Source organism: Gastrolobium bilobum, unplaced genomic scaffold (genome assembly GCF_033153095.1).
Source record: "Gastrolobium bilobum isolate Gb01-03AN ecotype WA unplaced genomic scaffold, APGP_CSIRO_Gbil_v1 utg48389, whole genome shotgun sequence".
NCBI lineage: Eukaryota > Viridiplantae > Streptophyta > Magnoliopsida > Fabales > Fabaceae > Gastrolobium > Gastrolobium bilobum.
This window is the reverse complement of record NW_026896953.1, coordinates 1-16,117: the sequence shown is the minus strand read 5'-3', so window position 1 is coordinate 16,117 and position 16,117 is coordinate 1. Positions and strand designations below refer to the sequence as shown.

The 16,117-nt window shown below is 36.9% G+C and overlaps 1 protein-coding gene and 2 long non-coding RNA genes across 3 annotated transcripts; 2 read left to right on the top strand and 1 right to left on the bottom strand.

The window, feature by feature from the left end:
• Positions 1–1,294: 1,294 nt before the first annotated feature.
• LOC133302957 (uncharacterized) lies at positions 1,295–3,311 on the bottom strand. Its single transcript, XM_061502775.1, has 6 exons — positions 3,262–3,311; positions 2,662–2,740; positions 2,504–2,563; positions 2,274–2,395; positions 2,101–2,172; positions 1,295–1,588 (listed from the first exon to the last, which is right to left on the bottom strand). Exons 1-6 carry the CDS (start codon positions 3,309–3,311, stop codon positions 1,486–1,488), a joined length of 486 nt encoding a protein of 161 aa, XP_061358759.1. The 3' UTR covers positions 1,295–1,485.
• Positions 3,312–5,150: 1,839 nt separating this feature from the next.
• Positions 5,151–6,719, top strand: LOC133302956 (uncharacterized). The gene is made up of 3 exons (XR_009750410.1): positions 5,151–5,378; positions 5,663–5,737; positions 6,457–6,719. It is a non-coding gene; the product is annotated as an uncharacterized LOC133302956 (long non-coding RNA).
• Positions 6,720–10,173: 3,454 nt separating this feature from the next.
• LOC133302955 (uncharacterized) lies at positions 10,174–11,798 on the top strand. The gene is made up of 3 exons (XR_009750409.1): positions 10,174–10,456; positions 10,741–10,815; positions 11,540–11,798. It is a non-coding gene; the product is annotated as an uncharacterized LOC133302955 (long non-coding RNA).
• The last annotated feature ends 4,319 nt before the right edge of the window (positions 11,799–16,117 follow it).

Sequence of the window (16,117 nt, the reverse complement as noted above, 5' to 3'; positions counted from 1 at the left end):
CTGTCCCAAGCATGTGCTTATCACATGTTTTCATTAATTAATTTTCTGTCACTAGCACATTGGTGGTATACAATATTTTTCTTGCATCCCTATCTTTCTCACTTCTAAAGCATGTTAAGAACCACTACTTAAGTTCTATGCCAGAAGGTGATTTTCAATTACGTTAAGATGACAAATTTCAACTTGTAACACTTTAGCTCACTTGTTTTCTGCAAGTTACTCTATGGTTGATAGGAATTTCTTCTTATCGCTTCCTTTTATCAAATATAGTAAAAAATAATATTTTTATATTATCCTTGCCTTTATATTTATTAACACTCATATCCCACTTTTTTCTATTTTTGGTGGGGGACCATATTCTCCTGGAGCACATAAAAGTTCTCCTCAAGACCCCACAATCCAACCATAAGCTTTTTCACTTGTTTTCTCATTTACTCTCCTTTTTCTTTTCCTCCCTTACTCTCTACCTTTACTTCTTTTTCTTTCTTTTCAACATAAGTATTTAGGGTTTGGATTTTTCTTTTAAAACATGAAATAATTATGGGTTTATTATTTCTCATGTTATAGGAGATAATTTTTATCTCCTACACACATATAAAAATTTATAAAATCCATATTTTCTTTCCTCACATAGATCTCACACATTTTTATATATGTATAAGAAATAAATTTATCTCCTATAACATGAGAAATAACAAACCAAATAATTATTATCTAAAGTCATAATCGACTATTTTTAATTTCTCTAGAGTTTAAAACTCTTTAGATTTACCAAAGAATTGATTATTTGAACAAATAATTAATTATTTGGACAAACAGAGAACAATTAGACTCTTCGATTCTGATAAATATATCAATTATTCTTTTTAATAATCAATTATTTATTCTAATGATCGATTAGACCTCACTGATAATCATTATTCTTAACAAAATCAGTTTCAGTTCTGGTTACTAACATAATGATTTATTGTTTTATTGTGAATGCCATCTTGTTTAAGATTTTGATCAGGCATTTCCAGTATGTTCGTATCATCAGTAGACTGTTTTTCCAAATTTTCTTCACTTTTTTTTAATTTTCTTGGTTCGAATCCAGGAAACAGCCTCTTTGCAATTATACAAGAGTAAAGCTGCGCACAAGAATTTCCTCCATCTCACACTCGCTAAACGGATTTAAGAGAATGGTTTTTTTTAAAATTGTGAAACTTACAGAATAAAAGATACTTTCTTTTTCATTATCCTGTGTCTTATCTGGACCATCATTTTTATAAATAAAAGTATACTCAGCCAAGTTGCCATCATATATTTCAGCTCTGCTATACTTCAAACATTTCTACACATATTCCGCAAGCTTTAGTACATGCCATTAAACAGTCCAATATATAGCCAGGAGAAATGCTTACAACTTTGCCTATTGTTCAGTCTACTACTTAGTAATAATACATTTGATGACTTACTCTTCATTGACCTCAATTCGTTAAAATTGGCTTAGATCTTGTGAACATTAAAACCTGAATCCTCTGATGTCAAATTCTCATTCCAATTCTCAAATTCTCCTCCACCAAACACTACTTGCTTGATCCCAACATAACTATCACAAACAAAAACCAAAGAAAATAGATGGGATTAAAATAAACATCTAAGAAAAATAAAAAATAAAAATACTAAAACTTTTTATCTAATATGCCAAACATGAGTACTAAAGCAAGGATAAGCTAGAGGAGCTGAACAAAAAATAACTCATCACACACACATACATGCATGCGTGTGTATATCAAATCTTTTAGAGCAAGAGTGCTGAGAAGCAAGGACACTAACATGGGGCTCATGAGATGACACAAACACACTCCAACACAACAAATTTTTAACTGTCCGATTAGGATTTGAAGAGTCATGTTACATGCAACACAAATGTCCGATATTTTAATCTTTCCTTGAAAGATTCGTGAGCACCAATCAAAATGATAATCTACAACTTCTATTTTCTAATATTGCTCATGCAAATTATCAAAAGAACTGTTCATCCTAAATGGCTTTGGTTGGTTAGTCCCCGTTTTTTTTTTAAGTAATTAATCAATAGAATAAAGCAAGTGGAGATCATACTCGGAGCTTATCTGTGTCAATGCATTTACCAAAACATCCAGAATCAACGGTTCATAAGATCCAATATCCACCCTGTTACATCACAAGAAGAACATATTAGTATTCGCACTTCAAATTACATCAACATGTATAACAAAGCATTAACAGAAAAGAATATGCAATTGGTGGTGCACCATATTCGAGCCAAGTTGTCTTGAACCTCAAGATCCCCAATGTTGTAAAATGTAGTTGGTGTCACATTTGCTCCCTGAATATAATCGTAACTTGGTCGTTTATCTATTGGAGACTGTGACAGCTGTAGTAATGATGCTAGCTCTATAAGCAACGTAGTCGTTTGAAAAATCCACCGTAAAAGAGAGAGAGAAAGAAAACTTGGTATCCATGGCAGAAGAGAAAAACTCACTTGCATATTCATGGCATTGCATCCACCAAGACGTCCAATAATGTGCCATGATCGTAAAGTCTGCAAAGACCCAAATTCAACAAAATTTCATAACATAGACATATGTGCATCATGGGGAATGTAAAACAATATAAGAGTCATAGGACAAAGTTCCTTACATTACAAATTAAGGAGATGTCTTTTGCCAATGGAGCATTGTAAAATTCAAGCCATATATATGAGTTCGAAAAGTCAAATCTGGAAAGACCAGCATTAGCAGTAAGAAAAAAATAATAATTTTTATTGATAAGCAAGAAAAACAGAATATGTAATTATTGCACATGTGGAATACAACTTAAAGCAGAAAGCAATGAGTTATTATCAAATAAAACATGGTGATAGGAACCAAGTATGAATCGAACCACGAATAGAATGAGAAACATGTAATTTGTGTATATTTCACTGATATCAGTACGATATCAGTATCAATATGGGAAATTACAAGCTGATGGAAAAGAAAATACAAGAAAATGAAATAAACCAATTCCAAAGATTTCGAGAGGTTCTAGTCTCTTCCAAGGACTAATCCAAGACTTCTCAACAATCTTGATTCCCCTCTCTCCCTTCCACTCTTAACTCCCTTTCCCCCACTCATGTTGTTACTACAACCTTACCCGCCAATCCACCATGATGCCATACGGTTCAAACATCGTATGGTCATACACAACTATTTCAAGCATATAGAGAGGTGTTTCCTGCCAACCGTTCCAAAGGTAAACCTTATAGTAGCTTCAACTATAAGACTGCCAGAGTTAGATCTAAAGGCCATGGCCTCAATATATTGGTGACTCTATACCACAAACTTTGTTATTCCTCATCATGTCCTTCCTATTCTAATTATCAACCCTCATCCTCTGTTATTCCTCCTTATAGTCCTCATCCTATGAAAACTAGATCTACGCTCGCTATTATTTTATTGACTCACTTGGAACCTTCCACTCCTGAATAGTCTTGGTTGATCCCAAATGTTTGGCAGTAATACAATTATAATTTGGCAGTAATGCTTTAAAGGCTCTTATGTGTAAATGAGTTTTCAAAGTAAAGGAAAACCTAGATTGTTCAATTAAAGTAGTACAAGGCCAAAAAGAATATCTAACTTGAATTCTACTTTTGCTCTCAAGAAGCTAGGGACACTAGATTACCTGATGAAAAGAAAGAGTGTTTTTCTGTATAACACTATTGATTGATTACATTGAGAGACCCAATAGGTCCTATTTATATTGAGTACAAAGAACAATGCTAATAAATAGCAACAGTAAACTAAGAGGCTTATTTACAATAACAAGAGACATTAATAAATAAGGGAACAAATAGCAAGGAAGTAATAAATGATAATCTAGAATATTCTACACTCCCCCTCAAGTTGGGAGATATATATTGATCATTCCCAACTTGCTGATCAAATCCTCAAAGGTCGGCTTAAGTAAACCTTTGGTGAGAATATCTGCTGTTTGTTCCTTGGTAGGTATATATGACAAGCATACACTACCGTCTTCTAATTTTTCTTTGATAAAGTGACGATCGACTTCCACATGTTTTGTTCTGTCATGATGGACAGGATTTTGAGCAATGCTGATAGCAGCTTTATTATCACAATATAATATGATAGGTAGGGAATAAGAGATCTTCAACTCTTCCAGAAGCCTTCTTAACCAAATTCCTTCACAAATACCATGGGCTAAAGCCCGAAATTCCGCTTCTGCACTGCTTCTTGCAACAACAGTTTGTTTCTTACTTCTCCAGGTCACAAGGTTTTCCCAGACATAAGTACAATATCCTGAAGTAGATCTTCGGTCCATTGCAGAGCCAGCCCAGTCTGCATCTGTATAAACTTCAATCATCCTTTTGTTCCCCTTTTTAAAGAGAATTCCTCGACCAGGGGTGTTTTTGAGGTACTTGAGAATTCTATAAACAGCACTAAGGTGTTTTTCCTTAGGAGAATGCATGAATTGGCTAACCATGCTCACAGCAAAAGCAATATCAGGACGAGTGTGAGACAAATAGATTAATTTCCCCACTAGTCTCTGGTACTGCTCCTTATCAACATCTTCCCCGTCCTCAACTCCCATCTTGATATTAGCTTCAATTGGAGTCTCTGCTGGCTTGCACCCAAGCATACCTGTTTCTTGCAACAGGTCTAGAATGTATTTTTTCTGAGTTAAGGAAATTCCTTCCTTACTTCGAGCAACTTCCATGCTATAATATCCCAAACTTAAGCATTTAATTGATTAATTTTAATTAAATAATTAAGCATGTTTTAGTGAGTAAAATTAAGTAAAAGACTTAATTAAATGAATCTGAGTCACTTAGAGTTAAAAAATGTACTCAGTGAAAATTAAGGGGTATAAATGGGTACTGGCGAAAGTACCCAAAATATAAAAATAAAAATAGTAATATTCCTAGAATAATATTCCAGACTTTTGGGTAAAGTTTGGTAATTAATGGAGTTGAATAGATAGACGAACCAATACCCGCTTAAAGTCACTTAACCTATGTTAAGTGACTAAAGAACAAAGAAGAACCCATTTCCCCCCCCCCCCCCCCATTGCCCGTCGACAGCAAACAGAAAGGAGGAAGAGAGAGAGAGAGAGAGAGAGAAGAAGGAGGGAAAACCTAGTGGGAGCAAATCCCAACCGTTTTGGGTGATTCAAAAGCCTAAACTACTCTAAATCTTCCCCTCTTTCATAATCCTAGCTTGGTTTTGAGTGGGAGTCCTTGTGGAGAGAGATATTGGTCCCCAAAGATTCGCCCCTTTTGAGAAGTGTGGGGTTTTGGGAGTTTCTACCTCCATGGAAGCTTGAGGAACACTCATTCCTCTATTGTGTGATCATTGGTGGTAAGTTTCCACTCTCTTTCACATGATTCTTGGAGATTTGCATGAGTTTAGGGTTAATGAATAGTGTTTTAGGGTTTTTATGAAATGTTGAGTAGATTGGCTATGTTCAAGGAAGAATGAGGCTTAGAGTATGTTGTGAAAAATGCTAGGAATGACATTTAATCGGTAGAAATGAGTTTATAGTGTTATTTTAGTATGCTTTGATGTTTGGAGAAATCTAGGCTTGGAACTATGGATTTCCTTGCATTGTTAGCATTGTTTGATTGTATTCCTTGTGTTCATAGGATTGAGGCAAGAGGACCAAGTGGAGTGACCAACCCTTGGGGTTGTGTGCAATTGAGGAAAGCTCAAAGAGCAAGGTAAACCTTTGGACCTTGTGGTTGATCCCATTGAGTGTTCCACCATACTCCGTTGAGGAGAAATGGTTTATGAGATGTGATATGTAATTATGATAGTGATTGTATGCTCATGCATTGATTCATGCATTGATACATGTTATGATTGATTGATGATTATTGGTTGATGTTTGATTGTTTAAGAGTAATTGAGGAATGATTATAGAAGTAGCAATAATGAATGAGGTAATGGTTGAGGATTGTGATTGAGGTTATAAGTGATAGTATTATGATGAGGATGATTAGTAGGAACTTCCCTTGGAAACAGCCCTATGTGGATCTCCATGTGGTTAGAGCCTAAGAGGAACAGCCCTATGTGGATCCCTCTTGGAGGTTCCTAGATTGAGGAAAGGACTTCCCTTGGAAACAGCCCTAGGTGGATTTCCATGTGGTAAGCGCCTAAGAGAAACAGCCCTTTGAGGATCTCTCTTGGAATAGATTGAGGAAAGGACTTCCCTTGGAAACAGCCCTATGTGGATCTCCATGTGGTAAGAGCCTAAGAGAAACAGCCCATAGTGGATCTCTCTTGGAATTCCATGTGATGCTTGTGGATAAGAATGTGTTAAGCTATTATGATTATGTGTACATCAAAGTGAACCTTAGGGTGGAGTGATCTCCAAGGACCTCTGGTTTACTGTGATATATTCGTATATCTCACCCCGTGTTGTGGGGCATCATTTCAGGTACTGATAGAGGTGAGGTTGATCGAGGCAAGAAGCGTGAGTAGACTGTACCTGATAGCTGGACATGTTGAGTTGCATGCCATTTAGCATTGCTATATGTATATTTTGATGCCACATGATGTATTTTGGAGGACTTAGTGCATGATCATTGTAGTAGTAATGGGTATCTGATACAGGGTTACTTGCTTTGATCATGTTCATTTTGTAGCTAAGTCCTTTGGCATGTATATGAGATTTGTAATTAAGACATGATGTAATATTGTAAGTAATGAAGATATTGGTGTATGATGCTTACTGTAAGTTAAATGCATGAATGTATTTTTATGTATTGGATATGTTGAGCTGGAAAGTCAATTAGGTACCTTGTGCTAAGTTGGGAAACGTTGAGAAAACAAAGATTATGCTGCCCAATTTCCGTTAAATCAATGATGAGAGGATGAGAGTTGAGCAATGATATAGGGATATCACAAGCTTGTTAAATAGGTTGTAAAATGTGTAGGATTGATTCCCCAAGAAAGATGCATGAAAAATATGAGTATAGGAAATTGCCCAGAAGAGGGGGCTTAAGCCTGCAAATGGAGGCTTAAGCCTGCTCAGGGGGCTTAAGCGCCCATGAGGGGGCTTAAGCGCCCTGATGCACCTGTGAAGACCAAAAGCTTTCTGCCGCATGGGGCTTTAGCGCCCAAAATGGGGGCTTAAGCGCCCAGGTAGCGCGCTTAAGCGCCCTGGAGCGAGCTTAAGCGCCCTTGGTGGCTAAAAAATGTAAATTCCCTCTGTCTGTGGGCGCTTAAGCGCCCTGGAGCGAGCTTAAGCGCCCTGCCCGCGTAGTTTTTCAGCATACACCTGAGTTAGTAAAATTGTCATAACTTGAGCTACAGAGCTCCAAATGAGGAGCGGTTTGAAACCACGCGTAGCTAACGAAGAAATCTACAATATAGTAGAAGTTGGGAAATAAATAAGAAGTAAATTAATGGTTTAAAAATGGAATAAGAACATGATGTTAAGCTTGGTTTATCTGATTCCGCAAAGTAATATGGTTATGATCACGCAATTGGGCATTATAAATTCGGCATGTTTTAAAATGAAAAATTTAACCGGATTTTAATTGAACCCATGTGATTGTAACTGCGCTTAATATCATAATGCGATGTTAACAAACCGGTTCTAGAACGGGGTGTTACATTTTATGGTATCAGAGCAGTTTCGTAGGGAATAACTGTTAGCTATTGTTGAGTATGCTTAGTGTTTGATGCTTTATAGTTGTTTTAGTACTCTTGATGATTATTGCATTTGTGATCACTAAGTGTGGGCCTGATCAACTCACTTCTTTGTGTAACATGTGTAGTGACATGACGAGGCACCGAAACAACCCCGGACCATCAAACACCAATGCTCAGCCAGAACCTGTTTTGGCTGCTCTTGTGAGGCCCAGAAGTGGCTGTGGGGCAACGGGCGTACAACCTGATCCCGTGGTTGAAGCTCTTGCAGCCGTTCAGAGGGAGTTGGCTGCTAGCAGGCAAGCCAATGAAAATTTGTTAAAGACAAATGAAGACTCGCGGACTGCTATGGCCGCGATGATGACCGAGTTGAGGACGTTGAGGGGTCCTAGGCCCGTGAACCGGCAACCCACTCCTCCTCCTCACACTGCTACGCCTTCTCCACCTCCTTCACAGGAAGAGGGTGTAGCGGGTAACAATGAAGGTGAGGCTAGCCACCATTCTGATAGTCATAGCCATCACACTGAGGTCCGTCAACCACGTGTTGAGCGTGTTGACGAGCATGAAGCTGAAGAAAGAAGATTGATGGCTTTCCGAAAACACAAACCTCCTTCTTTTAAGGGAGGTTATGAGCCAATGGCGGCTGCGAAATGGCTCCAAGCTATGGAGAAGATATTCAGGGTGATGAGATGCCCTGACGCAATGAAGTTAATCTACTCTGTTTATATGCTGGAAGAGGAAGCGGAAGATTGGTGGACCAATACCGTGCAGCCATTAGAAGCTGAAGGCCGGGAAATCACCTGGCGGTTGTTCGAGACATTGTTCTTGGATAACTATTTTCCTAGGGAGGCTAGGGAACAGAAACAGAATGAGTATAACGATCTCAAGCAAGGGTCGATGACAATTGACCAATATTTCGCCAAGTTCAATGAATTGGTGAAATATGCTAACTATGGGAGAGCCTTACCCATTCCGGCCGAGATGACCTCTAAATTTCAATGGGGTCTAAATGAGAAGATGTCTCGAAAGATGTCAAATTGTGACATCCGAGAGTTTAGTAGATTCGTGAACCAATGCCGGAAGGTGGAAGAAGTTTATGGTGTGCTGAAAAGTAAGAAGTCTTCCGAGGCACAAGCATCTGGTGCTAGTGGAGCAACTGGCTCTACTTCAGAAAAGGGTAAGAAGATGGATGACAGGAATATTAAAGAAAGATTACAAGCTAAACAATCTGAGGAAAAGTTTAAGAGAAGCGGGAGTCAACAGAGTTGGGACAATGAAAGACCTCTTGTGCCCCAGTGTGACAACTGTGGGAGGCATCACAAGGGCGTTTGTTTGATGGGTCAAAACGTATGTTTCAAGTGTGCTAGACCTGGTCACTATGCGAGGGATTGTCCCCAGATCGTGGGACGAGTTGCTCATGTGCAAGTGGTCTATGACCTTCCAGCAGCGGCAAATGTTAGCACTTCGACCCAACCCCAGCTAGAGAGGTTCCCACGCTTGACGGGAGGTATGACGCATGTAGATTAATATGACATGCATAGTTTATTGAGGTTGGAGCCACACATGCTTAGACTGTGGACTCAATTATGATTGTGTGATTCGTTATGTCTAGTAATTAAAGACTAGACTATGTATTGATTGCTAAAAGATGGTAAATTGTATGCAATGACCTTTCCATGGATGTAGTGGTATTACCTCCATGAGGATAGTATCCTATGAGATAGAGAATTCTCATGAAAGGCCCAGATTGAGGGGAACTTCCCTTGGAGTTAGCCTTCGGGACCTCCTTGTGGTCAGATACCTAAGAGAAACAGCCCATAGCGGATCTCTCTTGGAAGTTCCATCAGATGAGATTTTATGTATGAGGTTATTAGTAGGACCGCAGAAGGTAAATATCAAGTGAATAGGTATGACCCTGGAGGAAAACGAAAGATAAAAGTGCTTGAACATATTAGTATCACCTAATTATAAAACATAGATTGAATCATGAATGAAACATTTCATCTTATGATAAGATGATGAGGAAAAGAGGAACTGATTAATAGGGTAACTTCGGGAACACAAGAAGAGTTCTCCGATAAATCCATAGATGATTGAATGAGTGGTTTTGTCGATTTTGAGGACAAAATCGTTAAAAAGGTGGGGTGAATATAATATCCCAAACTTAAGCATTTAATTGATTAATTTTAATTAAATAATTAAGCATGTTTTAGTGAGTAAAATTAAGTAAAAGACTTAATTAAATGAATCTGAGTCACTTAGAGTTAAAAAGTGTACTCAGTGAAAATTAAGGGGTATAAATGGGTACTGGCGAAAGTACCCAAAATATAAAAATAAAAATAGTAATATTCCTAGAATAATATTCCAGACTTTTGGGTAAAGTTTGGTAATTAATGGAGTTGAATAGATAGACGAACCAATACCCGCTTAAAGTCACTTAACCTATGTTAAGTGACTAAAGAACAAAGAAGAACCCATTTCCCCCCCCATTGCCCGTCGACAGCAAACAGAAAGGAGGAGAAGAGAAGAGAGGGAGAAGAGAGGAAGAAGGAGGGAAAACCTAGTGGGAGCAAATCCCAACCGTTTTGGGTGATTCAAAAGCCTAAACTACTCTAAATCTTCCCCTCTTTCATAATCCTAGCTTGGTTTTGAGTGGGAGTCCTTGTGGAGAGAGATATTGGTCCCCAAAGATTCGCCCCTTTTGAGAAGTGTGGGGTTTTGGGAGTTTCTACCTCCATGGAAGCTTGAGGAACACTCATTCCTCTATTGTGTGATCATTGGTGGTAAGTTTCCACTCTCTTTCACATGATTCTTGGAGATTTGCATGAGTTTAGGGTTAATGAATAGTGTTTTAGGGTTTTTATGAAATGTTGAGTAGATTGGCTATGTTCAAGGAAGAATGAGGCTTAGAGTATGTTGTGAAAAATGCTAGGAATGACATTTAATCGGTAGAAATGAGTTTATAGTGTTATTTTAGTATGCTTTGATGTTTGGAGAAATCTAGGCTTGGAACTATGGATTTCCTTGCATTGTTAGCATTGTTTGATTGTATTCCTTGTGTTGATAGGATTGAGGCAAGAGGACCAAGTGGAGTGACCAACCCTTGGGGTTGTGTGCAATTGAGGAAAGCTCAAAGAGCAAGGTAAACCTTTGGACCTTGTGGTTGATCCCATTGAGTGTTCCACCATACTCCGTTGAGGAGAAATGGTTTATGAGATGTGATATGTAATTATGATAGTGATTGTATGCTCATGCATTGATTCATGCATTGATACATGTTATGATTGATTGATGATTATTGGTTGATGTTTGATTGTTTAAGAGTAATTGAGGAATGATTATAGAAGTAGCAATAATGAATGAGGTAATGGTTGAGGATTGTGATTGAGGTTATGCGTGATAGTATTATGATGAGGATGATTGGTAGGAACTTCCCTTGGAAACAGCCCTATGTGGATCTCCATGTGGTTAGAGCCTAAGAGGAACAGCCCTATGTGGATCCCTCTTGGAGGTTCCTAGATTGAGGAAAGGACTTCCCTTGGAAACAGCCCTATGTGGATCTCCATGTGGTTAGAGCCTAAGAGGAACAGCCCTATGTGGATCCCTCTTGGAGGTTCCTAGATTGAGGAAAGGACTTCCCTTGGAAACAGCCCTATGTGGATCTCCATGTGGTAAGAGCCTAAGAGAAACAGCCCATAGTGGATCTCTCTTGGAAGTCCATGTGATGCTTGTGGATAAGAATGTGTTAAGCTATTATGATTATGTGTACATCAAAGTGAACCTTAGGGTGGAGTGATCTCCAAGGACCTCTGGTTTACTGTGATATATTCGTATATCTCACCCCGTGTTGTGGGGCATCATTTCAGGTACTGATAGAGGTGAGGTTGATCGAGGCAAGAAGCGTGAGTAGACTGTACCTGATAGCTGGACATGTTGAGTTGCATGCCATTTAGCATTGCTATATGTATATTTTGATGCCACATGATGTATTTTGGAGGACTTAGTGCATGATCATTGTAGTAGTAATGGGTATCTGATACAGGGTTACTTGCTTTGATCATGTTCATTTTGTAGCTAAGTCCTTTGGCATGTATATGAGATTTGTAATTAAGACATGATGTAATATTGTAAGTAATGAAGATATTGGTGTATGATGCTTACTGTAAGTTAAATGCATGAATGTATTTTTATGTATTGGATATGTTGAGCTGGAAAGTCAATTAGGTACCTTGTGCTAAGTTGGGAAACGTTGAGAAAACAAAGATTATGCTGCCCAATTTCCGTTAAATCAATGATGAGAGGATGAGAGTTGAGCAATGATATAGGGATATCACAAGCTTGTTAAATAGGTTGTAAAATGTGTAGGATTGATTCCCCAAGAAAGATGCATGAAAAATATGAGTATAGGAAATTGCCCAGAAGAGGGGGCTTAAGCCTGCAAATGGAGGCTTAAGCCTGCTCAGGGGGCTTAAGCGCCCATGAGGGGGCTTAAGCGCCCTGATGCACCTGTGAAGACCAAAAGCTTTCTGCCGCATGGGGCTTTAGCGCCCAAAATGGGGGCTTAAGCGCCCAGGTAGCGCGCTTAAGCGCCCTGGAGCGAGCTTAAGCGCCCTTGGTGGCTAAAAAATGTAAATTCCCTCTGTCTGTGGGCGCTTAAGCGCCCTGGAGCGAGCTTAAGCGCCCTACCCGCGTAGTTTTTCAGCATACACCTGAGTTAGTAAAATTGTCATAACTTGAGCTACAGAGCTCCAAATGAGGAGCGGTTTGAAACCACGCGTAGCTAACGAAGAGATCTACAATATAGTAGAAGTTGGGAAATAAATAAGAAGTAAATTAATGGTTTAAAAATGGAATAAGAACATGATGTTAAGCTTGGTTTATCTGATTCCGCAAGGTAATATGGTTATGATCACGCAATTGGCTATTTTAAATTCGGCGTCATTTTAAAAAGAAAAACTTATCTGGATTTTAATTGAGCCAATGTGATTGTAACTGCGCTTAATATCATAATGCGATGTTAACAAACCGGTTCTAGAACGGGGTGTTACACTATGCCACACCAAATGCATACACATATGTATAACAAAGCATTACACTATTTCATTGCATTTATATACACTATCAACAACCACTACCCTTTCAGGGCTTGGTGGAACAATCAAGGGAATTACACTCAAGGTCCGAAGGCTTACCTCAATGCTTCAGTCTCCCTTCGTTCACCACCAACAGGTTCCACAGTCATTCAATTACAATACTTCATTTCTCAACCAAAACCTACACAAGGTTTAATGCAATTAACACATATTGCATCCAATAGCATCTCATAGCTATCAACCAAGCTATACAATTCATACCAAACATAAGCATGAACTCACCTATCCAATGGAGCTAATCAAGCTCCATAGCTTGCTCCAATGGTTGATCACTCACGGTCGGTCCAAATGTCTCAATCCTAGACATCACAAGGATACAATCAATCATTCAACTCACTAATTGTTCAACATGCTAGAATACTAACCAATCCAAGCATGAATTTTCCAATATTATGAACAATTATCAAATGACTATCTCGGCTCATTTCCACCGATTAAATGTCATCCTTAGCACTTTTCTCAACATGTGCTAAGTCTCAATTCTACCACAACATAGCCAATTTACTCCAATTCTCACAAAACCCATAACACTATTCATTCAAAACCCTATATCATGAAATTTCCAAGAAAACATGGTTCAAGGGTTAGAATCTTACCACCAATGGTCACACAACCAAGGATTGATGGCACCTCAAGCTTCCATGGAGGTAGAAACTCTCAAACACCTCAATTTCTCCAAAGGGCCGAATTTTTTTGGGGAAATATCTCACCACACAAAGCTCCCCACTAAGAACTAAGCTTGGATTAATGATGATGGCGAGATTCTAAGCGATTTAGGCTTTTGAATCACTCAAAATGATTGAGATTTACAATCTCTAGGTTTTCCCCTCACCTTCCTCTCTTCTCACTCTCTTCTCTTCTCCTCCTTTCTGTTGCTGTTCGACGGGTCATTGGGGGGAGATGGGTTTTCTTTAGTTACTTTATCACTTAACATAGGTTAAGTGGTAATATGTGGGTATCGGTTCATCTATCTATTTAATTCCAATAATTACCAAACTTTACCCAAAAGTCTGGAATATTTACAATTTTATTTTTATAATTTGGGCACTTTTGCCAGTACCAATTTATACCCCTTAATTTTCACTGAGTACACTTTTTAACTCCAAAATGACTCAGATTCATTTAATTAAGCCTTATACTTAATTTTACTCACTAAAACATGCTTAATTATTTAACTACATGTAATTTGCTAATTAATTGAGTTAGGACTATTATATTTAACATGAACTTTGACACAACATTCTCAGCTCCTTTTTTTTTTTTTTCAAATGTTTAATCATTTAATCTTAATTTATTATTCAGTTTTTATTAATTGGATATTCAAGGGCATGTACTGGCTTTGATTCATGGATGTCCAAAGCTTAATTTAAGTTATTCTGCATATTTTAAGTTCATTGAGCATCTTGTGTGTTTACAGTTTTTTCTGCTATTTTCTCCCTTTTGTTGTGTATCCACCACCACCACCAATGCTGTAGCGTAACTTTACTATAGCCTATTGATTTTCCGTTTGTTTCGCTCGCTGGAGGCTGTCATCTTTATGGGTGGTAGCCCCAATGTCCTTTTTATTATATTTTAACATTTTCCTTTTAATCTAGATATGACCAAATGTTGGCAAATATGGATCTTTTGCTTGCGAGTTCTAATTTGGAGTTCTCTTTACCTTCAAATAATTGGAGGGTTTATCATCCTCATTTATGACTAGATGTGCTCTATGATTAATCCACATAACTCTTTAGTTTGAAGTCATGGGTTTTTAGGTGGAAAATAATGCAAATCAAAGTTTTATTTTTAATATTTCGAAAACACTATGAACCCGGACCTGTGACTACTGACTAGATAGCAATATTTTGATCAGATTAATTTTTAAGATAAAATTTAAAAGTGCCTTCTGTTTCTTTTCTTTTTCTCCAACGGTTTTTTAATAAGATTTTCATTATAAATATTTTTAATATCAAATAAATTAAACATAAATTAGTTTAAATATTAATTATTTTAAACACCCACGTCTAGAATTTTTGTTTGCCTCAACTGGTGAGATTGATCACTGTTTTTGGGAGTTGAATTCCTGTAGACACTACGTGCTCTTTATTCTGCTTTGATAATTTTACTCACTTTTAGAAAGGAGATTTCTTAATATAAGAATTTGCTGATTATTTTATATTAATTTAATAGATGTTAAGTATTTTCATAATACACTTTTTTTTTTTGGTGTGGCACACGTTTTTTTTTTTAATTCAAGAACATCAACAAATATTAATAAATTTAATCTAAATGTTGTCCGTACCTTCATTCTATATATATATATATATATATATATATATATATATATATATATATATATATATGGGTTACACAAAACATAAAGAAAATGTATTGATAAGAATTGGATACGTTTATTATGGGTTTGATTTTTTTTATGTTGTATGAAACAATTTGTCTCATGCAATATACACAAAAATAAATAGGACCCCACTAAGGAGAAGAGAGAGAAATAAAAAAAAAACAGATCTCATCTATTTTTGTGTGTATTACATAAAACAATTTATATCCATCATCCCGGTTGCATCTCTTGAAATATTCTCTCTTCTTTTTTATTTGTCTTTTAAGATTGTTATGTAAGAATTAAGAAAATTACTACAAAATCTTGATTATAACAAAAATTCTTTTAACTGAATCATTTTTTATTAGAATACTCAAAATATTATTACCATTCCATTAATTTTCTTTCTCACTTATCAATATTAAACATAAGGTTCAAAAATTTAATAATTTAGTAATAATCAAAAATACAAATAAAATATTTTCCAATTTAAATAGTTACTTTGTTACTCATTCAATTGCAACATTAACATTATACTTATTATCATTTTAGAATTATCATTCTTACTAACACGTATTTAATTATTATTAAATTAATTCAAAATGAACAGAAGCTAATTTTTTCTATTAAATAGATCATAAGAGGAGTATATCTAAAATGATGGTAAACATAACCTTCTCAAAAAAAATATAATCTTGACTTTTGAGCCAAACTATAAATATTTGAGCTAACTGGCAGCTATTCCAAGTCAAAAATAAAAATCTACACAAGAAACCACCGCATGTGCAAATTGAAATATACCCAAAGAAATATTGAACGTGTTTTACATAACTGCACCAGCATCATGAAAGCTTAGTACAGTTGCGAATTAAGAAAGTGGTTCAGTAGCTGTTTTAGTAAAGACTCTTCCAAACCAGACAGATCCCGTTGGATGATAGAATATTGGTTGTTTTAAAAATGGTTAAAAATAT